Below are 18,724 nucleotides of genomic sequence, written 5' to 3'. Positions count from 1 at the left end.
ACTGTAATCTTTGTGCTCTCATTGCACTTCTTTGGGTTCCATATTTTCCTTATTCCCCTCCAAGTTTAGCTGAATTGCAAAGTTAAGTTTATGGTTATGAAATAAAAACTAAACAACAACAACAAAAAGAGACTGAAGTAAGGACGGGTATAGAGCAAGGAAAAGGTGGTTTATTTGGAAAGAAAGGACAGAATTAAAGCAGTGGTTCTCAACCAAGGTGATTTTGCCGTCCAGGGCACATTTGGCAACGTCTGGAGGTATTTTTGACTATTTCAGTTGCTGGGGAGAGGAAGAGGGTGCAGTGCTACAACTACCTAGTGGGTAGAGGCCAGGGATGCTGCTAAATATCTTATATTGCACAGGACAGCCCCTCACAACGAAGAATTATCTAGTCCAAAATGTCAATAATAGCAAGGTTGAGAGACCCTGCTTAAACGGATAGGTGACTTAAGTGGGATGAAGAGCAGGTGTGATGGGTTAAGTCATGGCGATGGAAGAGCTGGTAGAGTAGCATATATGGTCAAAGCATGGAATATAAGATTTTAAAATTTCAGAAACCGTTTTCTGGGTGTTGTTGAAGTCTAGGGTGTAGCTATGACTGTGGGTGGAATAGGGATATTCCATTTCAGACTAAAGTAAAAAAGGAAAATTTGGCCTCTTTTTGGCAGCTTAACGTTAAAATTGTACATTTATTTAGAGTGCTTGAATTTTCAGATGGACTGTCAGTCAGAAATTTGTGCTCTAGTTTTACAGATAGGGAAAAAACTCATCTTTGGTGTTTGAGCCTGTCAGGGTAGCACTGTGGGCTCCCAGCAAGCTTTGCTATGATTGATGCTATTCTAGATGGCTTTTGTGCTATCTATCAATCTGTGGTTCTCCTTTCAGACATGGGGTGGGAGGGTACACAGAACACAGGCAGAGCAGCTGGCAGAGGCCAAGAATTCTTTGTTGGGCAAAGGTTCAAGAAGTTAAAATCACCCATATGTGTTTTGATTGGTATCCTTATCCAACCACCATATCTTCATTTTGAAAATAGTTTGAACATCACCTGGGAGGACACAGAACTAACAGACTTTTGGAATCCTTGTTTGCAGGCTTGTAAATTGCTCTCTGATGACTATGAACAAGTGCGCAGTGCTGCAGTCCAGCTTATCTGGGTTGTCAGTCAGCTCTATCCTGAAAGGTCAGTGTGGGTGTAAGCCAGCTTTTGTTCATTGCTAAGCCATTTTTCTTTCCTCCCACCATGCAGAAAGCCCACCTCCAGAAAAGGAATGTTGGTTAGATTTTTTGGAAGGCAGTATGGAATAGGGGAAAAGCATGGACCCTGAAAATCAGGATGCTTGGTCCTTGTTTTTCAGCTCTGCCTTGAACTTTCTGTGTATGCTGGGAAAGCCACTTCGCCTCTCTGGGTCCCAACCTCCTCAACTATAGATGAAGAGATTGGATGGTCTTTCTCAAATGCTATCCACTCCACCTCTGCCCAACCCTTAAAAAAAGTCTTTGAAATGGTTTGGGGCACATTTTAGTAAATACAAATGCCAGCTAAAGATACCAGGTGAATTTGAGAATAATGATCCCTTATGTAGTGTTTTCCTGGTTAAAAATATTTTCATAGGGAATTCCCTGGTGGTCCAGTGGTTAGGACTTGGTGCTTTCTCTGCTGAGGGCCTGGGTTCAATCCCTGGTCGGGGAACTATGATTGCACGAGCTGTGTGGTGCGGCCAAAAATAAAAATTTTTTTTTCACAGTAATTAAATAATTTATCTCACAGTGATTCTTTGAGGTGGAGAGACAGGTATTATTTATTCTGTTGTATAGAACTCCTTTTATAGGAAAAAGAAGTGTTTTTTCCTCTTCATTAAACTACCTACTGAAATTGAAAAACAAGAATGAGTTAATAAAGCTATAGACACCACCCCCCATAGACACCACCCCCCACCCCCTGCAAAAAAAAAGACTAGCTGGAAATTGTCTTTTCATTTAGGACCAGATTTGCAAGTATGTTTTATATTGGTTTATTCTGAGACTTGCTATATTGACAGCAATGCAATTTATAAGAGAGAATAAACTTAAAGATAACTCTGTGGTAGCTGTTTTTGGTATCTCATAAATCTTTGAATCTTTAGTGTTAAATACTTTTTACTCAAGACACAAATTTGCATTGCAACTAAAAATAAATAAATCCCAGACTGATTTGGTTACTCTGAAATGTATTTCATCATTATAGGATGAATTTTTTCAATTATCATTTCTATTTGTGCTGATTTTCATTGGTCATTCTCAGTTTATTGAACCTGCAATTTTAGGCTCATGTTTTGTCACTTGTGGTTTCTTTTCTTTTAATTTAGCATTGTCCCAATCCCTTCTTCTAATGAAGAAATTCGCTTAGTTGATGATGCGTTTGGAAAAATTTGTCACATGGTCAGTGATAGCTCCTGGGTGGTTCGAGTTCAAGCTTCAAAGCTATTGGTAAGTTACATCTTCTTTAATGAGCATATTACCTGTTACACTTGTAAAACATTTTGAGAAACTAGATAGAGACAGGTGTAATGCGCTTTTATAAACCTTAGTGTTTCTTAAAATAGAAGGAAATTGTTCACTTTCCCATAGAGAAGTAGTCTTTAAGAACTAGAAAGAATTTTAAAGATAATCCTATTTAATCTTGTTAGCATATTAGACAACCAAAGTCTAGAGAAAAAGAAACATAATAATAAAAATAATTGTTACTGTTACTAAGCACCTGGTATGGCCTAGATACTTTGCTATGAGGCCACTTAATTATCTCATTTATTCTTTTTTTTATTGGAGTATAATTGCTTTATTATCCCATTTATTCTTACAGTAACCCAGCAAGGTAGGTGCTATTATTCCCACTTCCCAGGTGAGAAAGCTGAGGCTCTGAGAATTTAAGTAAATTATTCAATTTATACAGTTAGGAAGTTGTAGAATGAGATTCAGATGCTAATCTGACTTTTAGCCTCATTCTTTCCTACTGTTTTGCCTTTGGGGACTCTAGTATATTTGTAAGAACATTTTTTTTTTTTTCTTCCTGTATGTGGGCCTCTCACTGCTGTGGCCTCTCCCGTTGCGGAGCACAGGCTCCAGATGCACAGGCTCAGTGGCCATGGCTCACGGGCCCAGCCGCTCTGCGGCATGTGGGATCTTCCCGGACCGGGGCACGAACCCGCGTCCCCTGCGTTGGCAGGCGGACTCTCAACCACTGCGCCACCAGGGAAGCCCCCTATAAGAAAAATTTTAACTTTTCAGAGATAGAACTGTCTTATAGAAGAAGGAGTGTTGGCGTAATGCTCAGCCTTATTTTATACCTGTGTTGTCTTGGACATGTCACTTTATCTTAGTCTCGTTTCCTCATCTGTTAAGTGGCTTATAATATCTCTCATGTTTACATCACAGGGTTGTCATGACACTCAAATGAGATCCTGTCTGTGAATATGTGTATAAATTGTGAAGTACTACACTATGCAAGGTGGTGGGGTTGTTATAATATATAAATATATATGTAACTATAAAAATTTGTATTAATGTCACAGCAAGGATATCTGAAATTCTTTTTGATAACTTCTCTTTTGAGGGCCCCCAACTATGCCAGTCTTAGTAAGATTGTTGGCTAAAAAGTTTGGACCTGATTGTACTGGACACAGATCCTGTGATACCCCTAGTCCTTTGACCAGTATTTTGGGGGTAACTGCTGAAACCTATGTGAAGCACTTTCATGGAAAAATAAGGAACTTGGATGATTTCAGTATTTCCTGCTTACAGATTATATTTCTTGTCCATAATAAAATATAGAGTTAAACAAGCCAGCTGTTAGTGATTTTATTTTTGAATTCACATTTTAAAGCCTTGTTTTGATTTGTGGATATTTTAAAATTCAGAACAATCCAGTCATTCATCAGATTCCTTCATTCAGCGTGTACTGAGCATCTACAGTGTGCTGTGTGTGTGTGAGGGGATGTTTTAGAGGAATAATTCAATGATATGTTATCATCTGAGTAGGCAGTTAGAAAAGTAATCCTTAAAGCAGAGTCATTCAAATTTTTTTTTTTTTTTTTTTTTTTTTTTTTTGCAGTACGTGGGCCTCTCACTGTTGTGGCCTCTCCCGTCGCGGAGCACAGGCTCCGGACGCGCAGGCTCAGTGGCCATGGCTCATGGGCCGTGGCATGTGGGATCGTCCCAGACCGGAGCACGAACCCGTGTCCCCTGCATCGGCAGGCGGACTCTCAACCACTGCACCACCAGGGAAGCCCCAAATTTTTTAGTTTTGTACCCCATAGAATCTAAAATTCATTTATGTAAAGCTGTATGAATAATGAATCACAGTGGTGAATTGAAAAGATTTTCACTTAGATGACTATAATTTGACTCAAGTGCTTTATGTTATTTAAGTGATTTCAAATCCAAACAACTCTAAATTACACAAGTATGAGTATACTTCAAAAGTAATTAATAATCTAATCTTGCTAATAATAATAATTGTTACTATTTATAGAGTTCCTAGCCCACTAAGCTAGGCACTTTTAGTCATACATGCATACACATGCACATACACCCATTTCCTCATATACAGGCACATGTAAATATATGCCTGTACATACACTTATATACATACTCACTTTTTGTTTATAATTATTTTAAACTCCTTGAGGTAGATATTATATTATTTATTTTATAAATAATAAAACTAAGGTTTAGAAAAGTATAATTTGTCCAAGGCCACATAGATAGTAAATGATACTTCATGCTCTAAAGCCCATGTAGAATTGCTTCCTAGTGCGGGTCCAGTTATATATTGGGAGCTGCAGTTATGCAGCTGAGGCCCTGCTGTTTTACTAGTTCCTCTGTGCAAGCTAAGAGGTAAACTCCCCTGCTCCAATTCTTGAGTAGACAAATCCGTGATCAGGTAAACCATATATGGTCTTAGACTGCATATTCATCAATTCAGCAAACTCTGAGCATAATCTGTGCCTTCAAAAGAGTGGATAGGGCTTCCCTGGTGGCGCAGTGGTTGAGAGTCCGCCTGCTGATGCAGGGGACGCGGGTTCGTGCCCCGGTCCAGGAAGATCCCACATGCCGTGGAGCGGCTGGGCCCGTGAGCCATGGCCGCTGAGCCTGCATGTCCGGAGCCTGTGCTCCACAACGGGAGAGGCCACGGCAGTGAGAGGCCCACGTACTGCAAAAACAAAAAAACCAAAAAAAACAGAAAAACTATTCTTTGGGCTTCCCTTGTGGCGCAGTGGTTGAGAGGTCTGCCTTCCGATGCAGGGGACACGGGTTCGTGCCCCGGTCTGGGAGGATCCCACATGCCGCGGAGCGGCTGGGCCCGTGAGCCATGGCCGCTGAGCCTGCGCGTCCGGAGCCTGTGCTCCGCAACGGGAGAGGCCACAACAGTGAGAGGCCCGTGTACCGCAAAAAAAAAAAAAAGTGGATAGTTAGGTAGGTTGACATAGGCAATCAGTCAATTACAATACCGGTACTCCTAGGAAAGAGCACCTAACACATGCACAGAAGGCTTCTTGGACGAGGTGTTTCTCAGTTGACTTTGAATGATGAGTATGGGTTATCTAGGTAAAGAAGTAGAGAAGGAGAAAATATGAGCAGAGATACATGAGTACACTATCATGCATGCTAATATCATACTAAACTACAAGATCATGTTAAACTACAAGCAATTTAGTACTTCTTGGTGTGGGGGATAATGTTTGATTTGATGATGTGTGACAAGATGAAGCTTGGGAGGAACATAGAAGCCAGGTTTTCAAGAACTTAGCTGAAATGATAAGGCTTTAGACTTAAGGCCATCTTGTACAGAAAGAATAGAGTCCATTCTCCTTGGCTTATAGCAGGATGAAAAATTTCAGATATGGGATGTATCAGAAAATTCAAAACCATGTAAAGGTTTGGTTTTCAGTTATCTGTAACTTCCCTGATGGAGCAAAGAAACTTGATTTTCAAGAATATAGCTCCATGGGACTATTTAGAATACAGTCACTACTTTGAAATTAATTATGGTAATTGGCATCCTATCTAGAATAGGGTCCTTAGTTTTATGATTTCTTTTTAAGATGTTAAATAATTTAAACCTTATTAGTAAGGCTCCGGAAGTCTTTGACCTTAAAAATTATAACATTTTCAGACAGTTAGATTGTAGACTGTAGGTTTTTATGTTTGTAACTCTGCCCAGGGCTGGTCTTTCCCAGGGCAAATGTAGCTGTCCTAGTCAGCGGCAGTTTTATGTCTCACATAGTAGTCCATCTTTTTTGTTTGTTTGTTTTGGTTTTTTTTTTTTGGTCTGCTTCTCTTTTTCATCACCTAATGAATAGAGGCTAGGAGCTTAAAATTGAAATAGGCAAACAGTGCATAGACTTATGTTATTATACTAGTTGAGCAGTTTTTGTTCTGAGAGCAGGTTTGACGCACTTGTTTGTTAAATATCAGTTTTCTTAGTGTTATAGATTGTTAAGTAGGGGTAGTAGTACAGTTGGAGAGCTTTTACCTGAATATATGTGTCTTGGTCAAAGTATACAGGAATGTAGATGTTTTTCCGATTGGTGAGATGCACTTTATGATGAACTCATTATCTTTTCGGTCCAGATTTCCTCCTTCTGTGCTTTCGTAAATGGTGCCATCATTTACCCAGAGGCATTTGAGAATTCTTTCTCTGTGTCTCGTATCCACTGAGTCATCAACTCTTATCAGTACTACCTTCTCGACATACCTTGAATCTATCCCTTCTCTATTTCCACTGCGCTTGTAACAGTTCAGGTTTTACTATTTTTCAAGTGGATTATGCTGTAAGGTTCTTGCTATTTGTGGATTTAAAATGGAAAGCTTCAGCTATTCTTACATAACACTGGAAACTTGTTACAAATAATGATGTGCAATTTCTTGAGGCTAGAATTTGAATAGTACCCCCTCTTTGCTACTGTGTTGGGAGAGAGCTCAGTTGAAGGCTTTGGAGGAGGACGTTGAGACTGTGGGTTCCAGTAACTTACTGTGAAGTCATTAAAACTTTCATTCTTTGTAGAAAAACAAAGTGCCTGTTAAAAAGCCAACTGTTGGGGACTTCCCTGGCAGTCCAGTGGTTAAGATACTGCGCTTCTAATACAGGGGACACGGGTTCAGTCCCTGGTCGGGGAACTAAGACCCACGTGGCTCATGGTGCGGCCAAAAAAAAGACAACTGTTAATGTTGGTGGTAAGACTAAAGAGAAAGTGAGGAGTTCTTAAAAATGTATAGTTTTTATTCATAAAATTGATGTTTTGCATTAAAAAAATGAATGTTAGATTTGGTATTGGCTCAGACCTATGTAACAAACTATATACCATGTAGAGATAAGAAAAAGTGGTTTTGAAACTACTTAAGGTGAACAGCACAATTGCCCTTCTAGAATTGTAGGAAAGGTGTTAACTTGGGTAAGAGTACTCCCAAAGAACATGTAACTTGATATGGAAAATGTGATTGGAGAAAAAGTCTGAGCCTGTATAAACATTTCCATATTTATTAACTTGGGAATTAGAGAAGATTTCCAATATATTCCTTAAGAATGTCTAGGACCTGCTTTAAATAGCCTCCTAACTTGTGTCTCTGCTTTGTTTTGGGTTCCTTCTGGTCCATTAGCCACATTGCTGCCAAGATGATGTTTATGAGTATAAATCTGATTATGTTTCTCTCTTATTTGAAATGAGCAAGTTACTGAATCTCTCAGCCTCAATTTCTCATAAAAAATAAATAAAAAGTGAGGATAATGCTCATTCTTCATGGGATTATTGGGAGGGATACATTTTTAAAATGCAAGTCTTTGTACATTACTGAGCTCATTAAGTATTTAATAGAAATTATCTATAGAGTTATTATTCATAAGGCAAACTCCTTACCATAGCAAACAAAGACCTTTATGACCTGCTTTCTACCGACATGTCTTGCCTCATTTTCAGTACCCCCGTCCTATGTTCTATTCATAGAACCACTTGATGTTTCCCACATAACATTTTCTTTATGCATTTAATTGTGATTTCCAGTTCCCCAGATGTACCTCTCTCTGCCTCCACCCCATACTGCTTTTCTTTAAGTTCCCATAGCACCCTTTATAAATGTATATTATAAAATTTCATACCATAATGCAGTAATCTCTTTACTTGTCAATTTCCCTCACTAGTGTGTGATTGTTGAGTGTAGAGTTGATGTCTTTTTATTTTTGTGTACCTGTTCCTGGTAACTCTAGGCATATAATGGAATGGTTGCTAAGTATATATTTGTTTTATGAATGAATGGACAAATGAATGGAAAGGATGGAATGAAAAGGAATGGAGAGACAGTGGAGAGTAGTAGTTAAAGCAAAGGATTCTGGAGCCTGGGTTTATAGCCCAGCTCTGTAATTTACACTGTTTGTGACCTTGAATGAATTACTTCATCTTTTTGTGCCTTCTTTCCCCCTTATATAAAACGTGACTAATATTAGTATTTACTTCATAGGGTTGTAGTGAGTATTAAATGAATTAATATATGTATAAAGCACTTAGAGCAGTGCATGACACCTAGTAGCTCTGTATAGGTGCTAGCTGCTGCTGCTAGTGATTTTATTATTTTCCTGATGATTCAAAACCCATAGGGATCTTTACTATCAAGAATAATGTTATCCAAATATCGTATATTAATGCACATATGTGGAACCTAGAAAAATGGTACAGATGAACCGGTTTGCAGGGCAGAAATTGAGACACAGATGTAGAGAACAAATGTATGGACACCAAGGGGGGAAAGTGGGGGTGGTGGGGGTGTGATGAATTGGGCGATTGGGATTGACATGAATTCACTGATGTGTATAAAACTGATGACTAATAAGAAACTGCTGTATAAAAAAAAATTAAAATTAAAAAAAAAGAATAATGTTATCTTTATGCATTTAAGTTGGTGGCAAACTTTGAATTTGAAGATATTGTTCAGATCTTAAAAGTTGTTTAATTGCTCTGGATTCTTCCTTTTTATAGGGCTCTATGGAGCAAGTCAGTTCTCATTTCTTGGAACAGACGCTTGACAAGAAGCTGATGTCAGATCTGAGGGTAACTTGAATTCTTTGTTGTTTAAACTGGGTTTCTGAAACCAAAATCAGTGTAGCTATAAGCCAAGTTGTGTTGATTTAATTTTACAGCCCATAAATTTGTTAATTAGGATGACTAGATTACATTTTAATTTAAAATCTTAGTAAATTGAACCAAATTACAAGTTACTTTTACAATTGTAAAAGTACTTGTACAATTACAAGAGGCAAGATTAACTTTCTATTTGTTAGAAACTACAAAGGTCTGGTCTTTGTAGTTGTGACTTTGTCTTTGTCTTTGTGACTCCTTTCAACAGCAGTTCTCATGGAAGATTGAGTAAATCCTTTCTCTGAACAGTAACAGAATGCCCTTAAGCTTTGACTGTGATAGTTGTCTGACATAGTTGTCAAGAACAAATATGAGTCTGAGAATATGATAGGAGCATTCATTGTCAGTATCTTTATTTTTTATTTTTATTTATTTTTTTTTGCGGTACGCGGGCCTCTCACTGTTGTGGCCTCTCCCGCTGCGGAGCACAGGCTCTGGACGCGCAGGCTCAGTGGCCATGGCTCACGGGCCCAGTCGCTGCACGGCATGTGGGATCCTCTCGGACCAGGGCACGAACCCGTGTCCCCTGCATCGGCAGGCAGACTCTCAACCACTGCGCCACCAGGGAAGCCCCTGTAGTCTACTTTTTGTATTTACCACTACCTCATATGCTTTTTTTTTCATATTAACTTCATACTTACCATTTTTACTGATAGCATAATATTCTGTTAAGTAGATGTGCCATCATTTTTTTAGCCCTTTGTTATACATTTACAGTTTCTCCTTAATTTTTCTACCATTATAAATCACATATAGAGAATCACCTTCATGGATATTAGATCTTTTCTTGTTTTGATTTATTCCATAAGATGAATTCTTGGGAATGGTTGGGGAGTTAGTATCTGTGCTTCATGAAACATTGCTGCATGGCTTTCTTGAAGGACATTCCCTTCATTTGAGGTCAGTGATTGCTTAAGTGTTCTTTGTGTATACTGGGGTGGAAGTGAAAAGAAGGACACGCTCATGGTGAATGGTGAGGGATGGGTAATGCAAAGGTTTCTAAGACACTTTGCAAGGTACAAACTTTACTTCTGCGTGACCCACATCCTTGTAGGCGTAGGTGCTATATTTCATCAGTGCCTTTGAGATGATTAGCCATGAGGATGTGGGCTCACACCAGGAAGGTTCACAGAGGCTGATATCTATGCCAGTTTATTCATTTATGAAGGTAACTGTAACTGTCAAGTAGACTCAATATTTACTTTAGCTGACTAGTACATTCCCCCTTAGGCAATCTGTGAAGAAAGTAAATTTACTAGACACTTGCTTGGTGAGCATAGTGTTGTCAAATAGAGGCTTACTTCTATGGGATGAAAAAAATTATTTTCTAGGGCCAGTGTATTGTCTACCCAGGATGGTGCTTGGAAGGACACTGCCATTATTTACCTCTCTGGTTCTCCCTTTCCTGTGTTGCCATGGCAAACATAACCACCTGTCCAGTCAACATTCTTGTGCTATCTTTAATGAAGTTACTACCTTTAATAAGGTTACTATCAGCTATTGATGACCTGAGAACCTTGATCTTAACTTCAAGTTGAATTTGCATTTCTCTGCTCTGATCTATTGAGTATTTTTTTTTTAAATGTAACTCTCAGAGAGCAATCTTATTTCCTACTTTCTCATGTTCTTGGGGTGCAACTTAGTTCTCATGAATCTCTATCAAGTGGTAATTGTTGTCTTCTATAGAGGAAACGCACTGCACATGAACGTGCCAAGGAACTTTACACTTCAGGAGAGTTTTCCAGCGGCAGGAAGTGGGGAGATGATGCTCCCAAGGAAGAAGTAGATACAGGGGCTGTGAACTTGATCGAGTCAGGAGCTTGTGGAGCCTTTGTTCATGGATTGGAAGATGAAATGTATGGTAAGCATGACTTCATAAAAATAACAGTGCCCATTTACTGAGTGGCTGCTATGTGTCTGGCATTGTACTGAGTGATATATACAGGTTGTCTCACGTAATCTTTATAGTCACTCAGTGAACTAGCTACTATTATTTTAATTTTATAAACAGAAGAGGTTGAGGTTCGTGTGGTATGGATCAGTGGTTAAGAGCATGGACTTTGGGTTCAGTCAATTTAGGTTCAAATTCTAGCATTTTTGTAAAGCAAGGTTAATAGCAAGTGTTTCTGAATTGTGATAATGAAATGACATTACATATACATGACATGATACATAACCCAGTTATAGTAAGCACTTAATAAATGGTAGTAAAAATTGATATTTATACTGATAACAATTGTACTTTCTTATTAGTCACTCAGCTAGTAAGAGACAGAAGCAAGATTTAAACCCAGGTTAGTCTGACTAACTAATGACTAATCAAGCCTTTATTTTGCCTTCATTTTTGAAAGATAGTTTCACTGGGAATCAAATTCTAGATTAATAGTGGTTTATTTATTTTTTTGTCCTTTAAACATCTTGTTCCACAGTTTTTCAGTTTGCATTTTTCTGTTGAGAACTCTGCTGTCATTTTAAATCTTTGTTCTTCCGTACATAATGTATCTTTTTTTCTCTAGCTGCTTTTAAGCTTTTCTCTTTATCACTGGTTTTAAACGATCTAATTATAATATGCCTTGGTATAATTTTCTTCATGTTTCTTATACCTGGAGTTTGTTGAGCTTCTTGGATCTATGGGTTTGTGGTTTTCATTTGGAAAATCTTTGACTGTTATTTCTTTAAATATTTTTCTGGCCCCATGCTCCTTTGGGGACTCCCAATTACATATATATTAGGCTACTGAGGTTGTCCTGCAGCTCACAGATGCTCTATTCTTTTTTTTCCATGTAATCTTTTTTTCCTATTTGTTTCATTTTGGATAATGTTTATTGCTTTGTCTTGGAGTTCACTAATCTTTTCTTCTGCAGTGTCTAATCTGCTGTTAATTCCATCCAGTATATTTTTCATCTCAGACATTGTAGTTTTCATCCCTAGAAGTTTGATGAGAATTTGCATTTGTTTAGTATCTTCTGTATCGCTACTTAATACGCTTAATCTTTTCTCTAGCTTTGTCAACAGAGAATGTATTTACAGTAACTATCCTGATGTCCTTGTCTCCTAGCTCTGTTATTTGTGTGATTTCTGGGTTGGTTTTGATTGATTGATTTTTCTCCTCATTATGGATTATATTTTCCCGCTTCTATGCATGCCTGGTAATTTGGGATTGGATGTCAGACACTCTGAGTTTTACTTTATTGGGTGCTGAACATGGTTATATTCCTATGAGTATTCTTGAGCTTTGTTCTAGAATGCAGTTAGTTCAGGTATTGTTTTTAAGCTTTGTTAGGTGGACCTAAGTAGCATTTAGTCTAGGGGTTATTTTTCATCACTAGTGAAACAAACTTCTGAAAAAACTATTGTTGACCATGTATGAGCTTTGGAGATTGTTCCCTCGAACCCTCTTGAGTGGTTCTTTCTCAGGCCTTGGATAGTTTCTTCACAGAACAGAACTTGCCTGAAGACTTGAGGAGGACCCTCTGCAGACCTCCTAGGCTTGCTCTCTCTGTGCATGTCTTTCTGGTACTTTGCCCTATGAACTCTAGTCACATTGGCCTTTCCAGACTCCCAGCTCTGTCTTCTCAACTCAGGGCGACCTACAACCTGGAAACTCTACAGACAGTAAACTGGTATAATCATAAAGCTCACCTCATTTATTTCCTGTCTCTCAGGGATCACTACCTCTTATTGCCTGTTGTATAGTGTGTTGAATACTTTTCTTTCATATATTTTGTCTCTGTTTTTAGTTGTTTCAGATAGAAAGATAAATCTAGCCCTTGTTACTCCATTTTAGCCAGTAATAGAAGTGCTTGCAAAGCTCTTACGATTTCTTCAATATGATGCTCTCCATTTCACATAGATCACAGACTGTCAGTGCCTTGAGATGATTGACTCCAGCCTATTTTCAGTGAGGCTAACAGATGTGGGGAGATAATATTGATTGTCCAAATTTTATAGTAAATTTGTGTCAGAGGATTAGAGCTCAGGTCTTTAAAATGTCTATAAAAATGATACCTCAGAATAGAACTACTTAGAAGGGCAAGAAAATTACTTTTGAAAGACAATTTTTCTATTAGTAGATATTAGAATTGGGTTACCCTATTCAATTTGCTGTAAGATTTTCTGTCTATATGGAAATTAATTAAAGCTACCTCTGCTTATGTTCTCCATGAACTTGATATATGAATTAAAAATTTAAATAGTGTTAGATAATAAGGAATTCCAGTTATTAAAACCCATTTTATCCTAAGACAGGTAACTAGAACCTATTTTATTTTGTTTCTCCTAGCATTTTTGCTTTGTTTAGTTTCTGCAATTGAATTTAATCACTGTTAATGTTTATGTGGTTGATTTCTACAGTTTTTAGTTTGTCGCTAAGGTTTACTTAAAGGAACTTAACTTTGGAAAGTGATTAGATCATAACCAGCATCAGGTATGGCAGCTCTCTAATCATACCTATAAAATTCTGGGTAAATCAGGATTTTAGGGACACATTTGCTGGGAGTGAAATGGAGCCTTATTTCATTGGCTATAGACTGTAGTGTAGTATCACACATACTTCTAGTCCTCTAGTTGTTCCATGTTCTCCCTCCTTTCTGGGCCTTTACATGTGGTTCCTCTGCATAGAAAGGCCTTTTTCCTTTCCTCTGGCCTAGCAACTCCTTCAAGTATTATTTTAGGGGTCACTTTCTGAAAAGCTGCCTCTGATCCTGTTGAGTAGGCTATGTGCCTCTTCTGCATTTTCTTCATACTACGTGTGCTCTTCCATTGTATCATTCATCACTCTGTAATGCAATTAACTATTCTAGTCTATAGTGGCTGGGACACAGTCTTGTTCTTGTTCATCTTTGTACCTTCAGTACTAAGCATAAAGCTAGTAAGTAGCAAAACTAGGATCTGATTACATATGTTAAGACACCAGAGGATCAGTCTTTTTTTTATTCTCGAGCAAGCTAATTCCTTTTCTCTGCCCTGGACCCTTAAGGAGACTATTATATATTTTCAACATTCCAAAAAGTCCAGTAGAAATTGTTAATTTAGCTACCTGTAGCTAAATTAATTTAGCTAATTTAGCTACCTGTAGCATGCAAAGTAAAAAACCAAGCTTCTTTGCTTCTGCTTGGAATTGCATCAGGTCAGGTCATACTGATTATCTCACGTTGATCTGAAGTTTCTCTGTGATTCCCTTGATACACTTGCAAGAGTTACACATGAGTCAATGCAATGTAATGGATAAAGCCCTAAGAAGCAGGGTTAGCAGTTAAAACATTTGGGTCCATCTCTGGCTTGCTTTGTAATTATTAGCAATTTCCTGTTTAAATTACATAGATGTGATGTAGAGCAAATCCTTCCCTTCTGATGAAAAAGAGGAATTTATAAGTACCGAGAAAAATCTGAGTCATCTCCCTTTTATGTAGTAACTCTGCTTTTAAGGTGTCTATAAAACCTTTCTTATACAAAAACCAAAGTATATTGGAGAGTTTTAACCACAATTTGAGTGTTTTTCTTTTCTTTTTTGAAACTGTACATTTTATTGTGGGAACCGCTGGAACAAAACAAGCTTGTATGGAAGTCTTGCGACCATGGTCTATAGCTTTCTCATCTCTGTATCCCAACAGTCAGCACAGGGCCTGGCATATAGTACACGTTCAGGCGACAGTGTTAGTGAAAGAATGAAGGGCTTCCTGGATTCAGTGGCTTTACTGTTACATGTTCTGAGCATGTAAAGAGATAGAGGACATGCCTCTGTTTTCAAGGTGCTTACAAGATGTGTACCTAAATCGTAGCTAATATTTATTGAGCTTTTAACATATGCCAGGCAGTGTGCTATGTGCTTTACCCACACTATGTCGTTTACTCCTCCTAACTACTCTGTAAGGAAATGGGTATTATCTCCATTTAACAGGTGAGAAAATTGATACTACGAAGTTAATTTACTTATTCAAGATCACCGTCCAAGTTAGTGGATGGATTACTTTTCACAATTCACTGTGAGGCCTCTATCATTCCAGAGCATGTACCCTTAACCACTATATGATGCTGGTCTAGAATTAGCAGACCTGGGTCCTAGTCTTATCTCTGCTCTCATTCACTTGAGGCAAGTTTATCCACTTTGCTGATTCTTATCTGTAGAATGAGAATAATGATATCGACCCTGTTTTAATCTTAATAATATTATTTTAAAAGTGCTTTTTTAAAAAGTACTTTACTGTGGTTGGACTACTGAGATAATAAGACAGCTGAGTTTTCAAGGAGTCAGGATCTAAACCTTAGTCCCTGTGGTACCAACATCCTTGTTCATAGGTCTGTGTGAAGGTGGTAGCAGAATCTGCAGGCATGGAGGAGATCTCCCAGAGAGAGTTTGTAAAGTAACAGGAGTAGAGAGGGAAACACAAACCTGAATGAGAAGGAATCCTTCTTACATTTTTCCCATGGATCTTAACTTGACGTGCAGTTTTGTTTGGCCCTTTTTCTCTAGAGGTCCGCATTGCTGCTGTAGAGGCGCTCTGCATGCTGGCCCAGTCTTCACCCTCTTTTGCTGAGAAGTGCCTTGATTTCCTGGTTGACATGTTTAATGATGAAATTGAGGAAGTACGTCTACAGTCCATACATACCATGAGAAAAATCTCTAACAATATCACCCTTCGAGAGGATCAGCTTGACACTGTCCTGGCTGTGTTAGAGGTGAGTTTGTTATGCATTTCTTCATCAATACCTACTGAGCACCACTTTTTTTTTTTTTTTAAACCAGGCATTGATGATAAAATTGTGTAGAGGCAGCACAATTCTGCCTTCTCATCATACAAGTCCTTCGTGGTGGAGGAGACTGACTATTAAACAGGAAATTAAAATAAAGCTTAGTATTGCTATGATCAGGGAAGGATAGGATGCTCTGGGAATGCAGAGTATCTAACCTGAATTGCCTGGGGTAAGGTTGAGGAGATAGGGAAGAAAGAAGGAATGCTGTAGTGGATACTTGAAGGAGTAGGACTTAATGAGGCATTTTCTTTCTTTCTTTTTTTTTTTTTAATGAAGTATAGCTGACTTACTATATTATATTAGATTCAGGTGTATGAAACATTTTCTTGGGAAGGAGTGGCACTGATAGTAGTAGGGTGGAAGGATACCAAACAGAGGGAGCAGTGTCTAAGGATCCAGAAGTAAGAGTGGATATGATATATTCAAGGAATTGGGAGGAATTCGTTGTAATATAACATAGAGTTGAGAGAGAGAGGAGGGAAGGGAAGTGGCAGGAGCTAAATAATGAAGAATTCTTTTCAGCCTTGATTTGATTTAATTCTTCTAGTGAATCATAGACAGCAGGAAGGGATCTTAGGGATCAATTCATTCAACCTTGGAGTTTTCAGAAAAAAGGTAATTTCTCTGAGGTTGTACAGGTGATAAGTGTCTGTGCCAGGATACGAACACAGATTTGCCTCCCAGGCTGTACAACTCTTTGTGGTTCTTCAATTGTTTCTTTAAAGTGTCTGGATTTTATTTGCGAGCTCTGAAGTTTTTCGTTTATTTATTTGGCTGCATTGGGTCTTAGTTGCGGCTCATGGGATCTTCGTTGCAGCATGTGGGATCTTTTGTTGCAGCATGCGGGCTTTTCTCTTGTTGTGACCTGCAGGCCCCAGAGTGCACGGGCTCAGTAGTTGCGGTGTGTGGGCTTAGTTGCCCTGTGGCATGTGGGATCTTAGTTCCCCGACCAGGGATCGAACCCCCGTCCCCTGCATTGGAAGGCGGATTCTTAACCACTGGACCACCAGGGAAGTCACTGAAGTTTTTCAAAATATTAATAAATGAGAGTTGGGCTTTGGTTTCCCACCCCCCTTTTTTAGATATTGTGAAAGGGATAGCAATTTGATGTTTACATATTAGCACTTGTTATAGATTTCTGCTACATACTTTAGAAAACAGGTTAGGTGCTTTGATTTTGAAGGTCTTTATCATTCTCTCAGTTGCTTAGCACTTCTCTTAAGATTTTTCCTGAATTATAAATCTTTATAATTTTTTTCACGTATTTTTTAAAATAAATTTATTTATTTATTTTTGGCTGCGTTGGGTCTTCGTTGCTGCACGCAGGCTTTCTGTACTTGTGGCGAGCAGGGGCTACTCTTAGATGCGGTGCGTGGGCTTTTCATTGCAGTGGCTTCTTTTATTGTGGAGCACAGGCTCTAGGAGAGTGGGCTCAGTAGTTGTGGCTCGCGGGCTCTAGAGCACAGACTAAACAGTTGTGGCACGTGGGCTTAGTTGCTCCACGGCATGTGGGATCTTCCCAGACCAGGGATCGAACCTGTGTCCCCTGCATTGGCAAGCGGATTCTTAACCACTGCGCCACCAGCTAAGTCCCTCGTATTTTTTCCTAGGAAGATAAGTTTTCATTTTTTGTGTTGTTCTCTATGGTTGGTCTCTATAGCCTAGCCCCTTTCCTTTTAGCTTTCATTCCCATCATTCCTCACCTTGAACTTTATGCTGTAGTCACTCCGCTAATCATCCTGCTTTTCTTCACCATTTTGCCTTCATTGTAACTTGTTCTCCTCTGCCTGCAAAACTGCCACTTTTCATGTAGCACACTTCTGCTTATTCCCAGAATCCACACTAGGTAATATACCTAGGAAGCCTTCCTTAACTAACTGTACTGCTGAGTGGGCTAAATAGCACTCATCTGTATTTTTGTAACACCCTGTTTATGCTACTGTGGCATTTATCAGTAGGTGTTCTGTTTGTTTAATTCTTTATTCCACAAGACTGTGAGCTTCTCAAGGCGCCAGTCTTGATTTTTTCGTTCTTAAATTCGCAGTGCTTTGTAGCATCTACACAAGTAGATGCTCAGTAAACGTTAAGTAGCTGAGCTATATCCCAAGCTATAATTTGACATACTTAATTGTTCATAGGGCCATGATAGGCTTATTTATGAGCACTTTTGTATAAAACTCACAAAGAATTTGTTTAGGTCTAAACTCCTTGACTTGGAGTTCTGTCCATGAATTTTAGACTTATATAAACTCATTGTCTGTTCTTCTACCCTACTGCTCACTGCTCTATATAGTTATTGTGCCTCTGTACTCCACTGTGTTGAAATTTAGCTACCTGACCCTTCCAGCCTTAATTTGTCTCTTTGCTCCTTCCTTCCTTTCTTCCTTTCCTTCCTTTACTTTTTTTTCTTTCTTTTCTTCCTTTCTTTTACATTGAGCTACTACCTGAATTCAACAAGTGCTGTCTATGTACTGGAGGTGTAGTGGTCAAAAACAGATTCCCTGCTCTCATGGGACATATATTCTAAAGACAGGTAGAGTAAACAATATGATTTCAGAGAGTGATAAGTCTTATACAGAAGGTAAATAGTGATGGAGGAATGGGAAGTTTCACTGTAAAGTTAGGGATTAGTAAAAGCCTTTCTATGGAGACAGTGTTTGTGCTGAGTCTTTTTAAAAAATTAATTAATTAATTTTTGTCTGTGTTGGGTCTTCATTGAAGTGCGCAGGCTTCTCGTTGAGGTGGCTTCTCTTGTAACAGAGCACGGGCTCTAGGCGCGTGGGCTTCAGTAGTTGTGGCTCACG

At 38.7% G+C, this 18,724-nt stretch overlaps 1 protein-coding gene across 1 annotated transcript in view; it reads left to right on the top strand.

The window, feature by feature from the left end:
• INTS4 (integrator complex subunit 4) overlaps window positions 1–18,724 on the top strand; it is a 127,514-nt gene that overhangs the window by 63,808 nt on the left and 44,982 nt on the right. Inside the window, exons 8-12 of the mRNA XM_027083496.1 lie at window positions 1,095–1,183; window positions 2,349–2,469; window positions 9,009–9,080; window positions 10,854–11,028; window positions 15,640–15,845. Of these exons, the coding sequence (XP_026939297.1) occupies window positions 1,095–1,183; window positions 2,349–2,469; window positions 9,009–9,080; window positions 10,854–11,028; window positions 15,640–15,845 (663 nt within the window). The remainder of the gene's footprint in view (window positions 1–1,094; window positions 1,184–2,348; window positions 2,470–9,008; window positions 9,081–10,853; window positions 11,029–15,639; window positions 15,846–18,724) is intronic.

This window comes from Aethalodelphis obliquidens, unplaced genomic scaffold (genome assembly GCF_003676395.1).
Source record: "Aethalodelphis obliquidens isolate GAN/ISIS:26980383/991018 unplaced genomic scaffold, ASM367639v1 scaffold50, whole genome shotgun sequence".
Lineage (NCBI taxonomy): Eukaryota > Metazoa > Chordata > Mammalia > Artiodactyla > Delphinidae > Aethalodelphis > Aethalodelphis obliquidens.
This window is presented reverse-complemented; position numbering and strand designations above follow the sequence as displayed.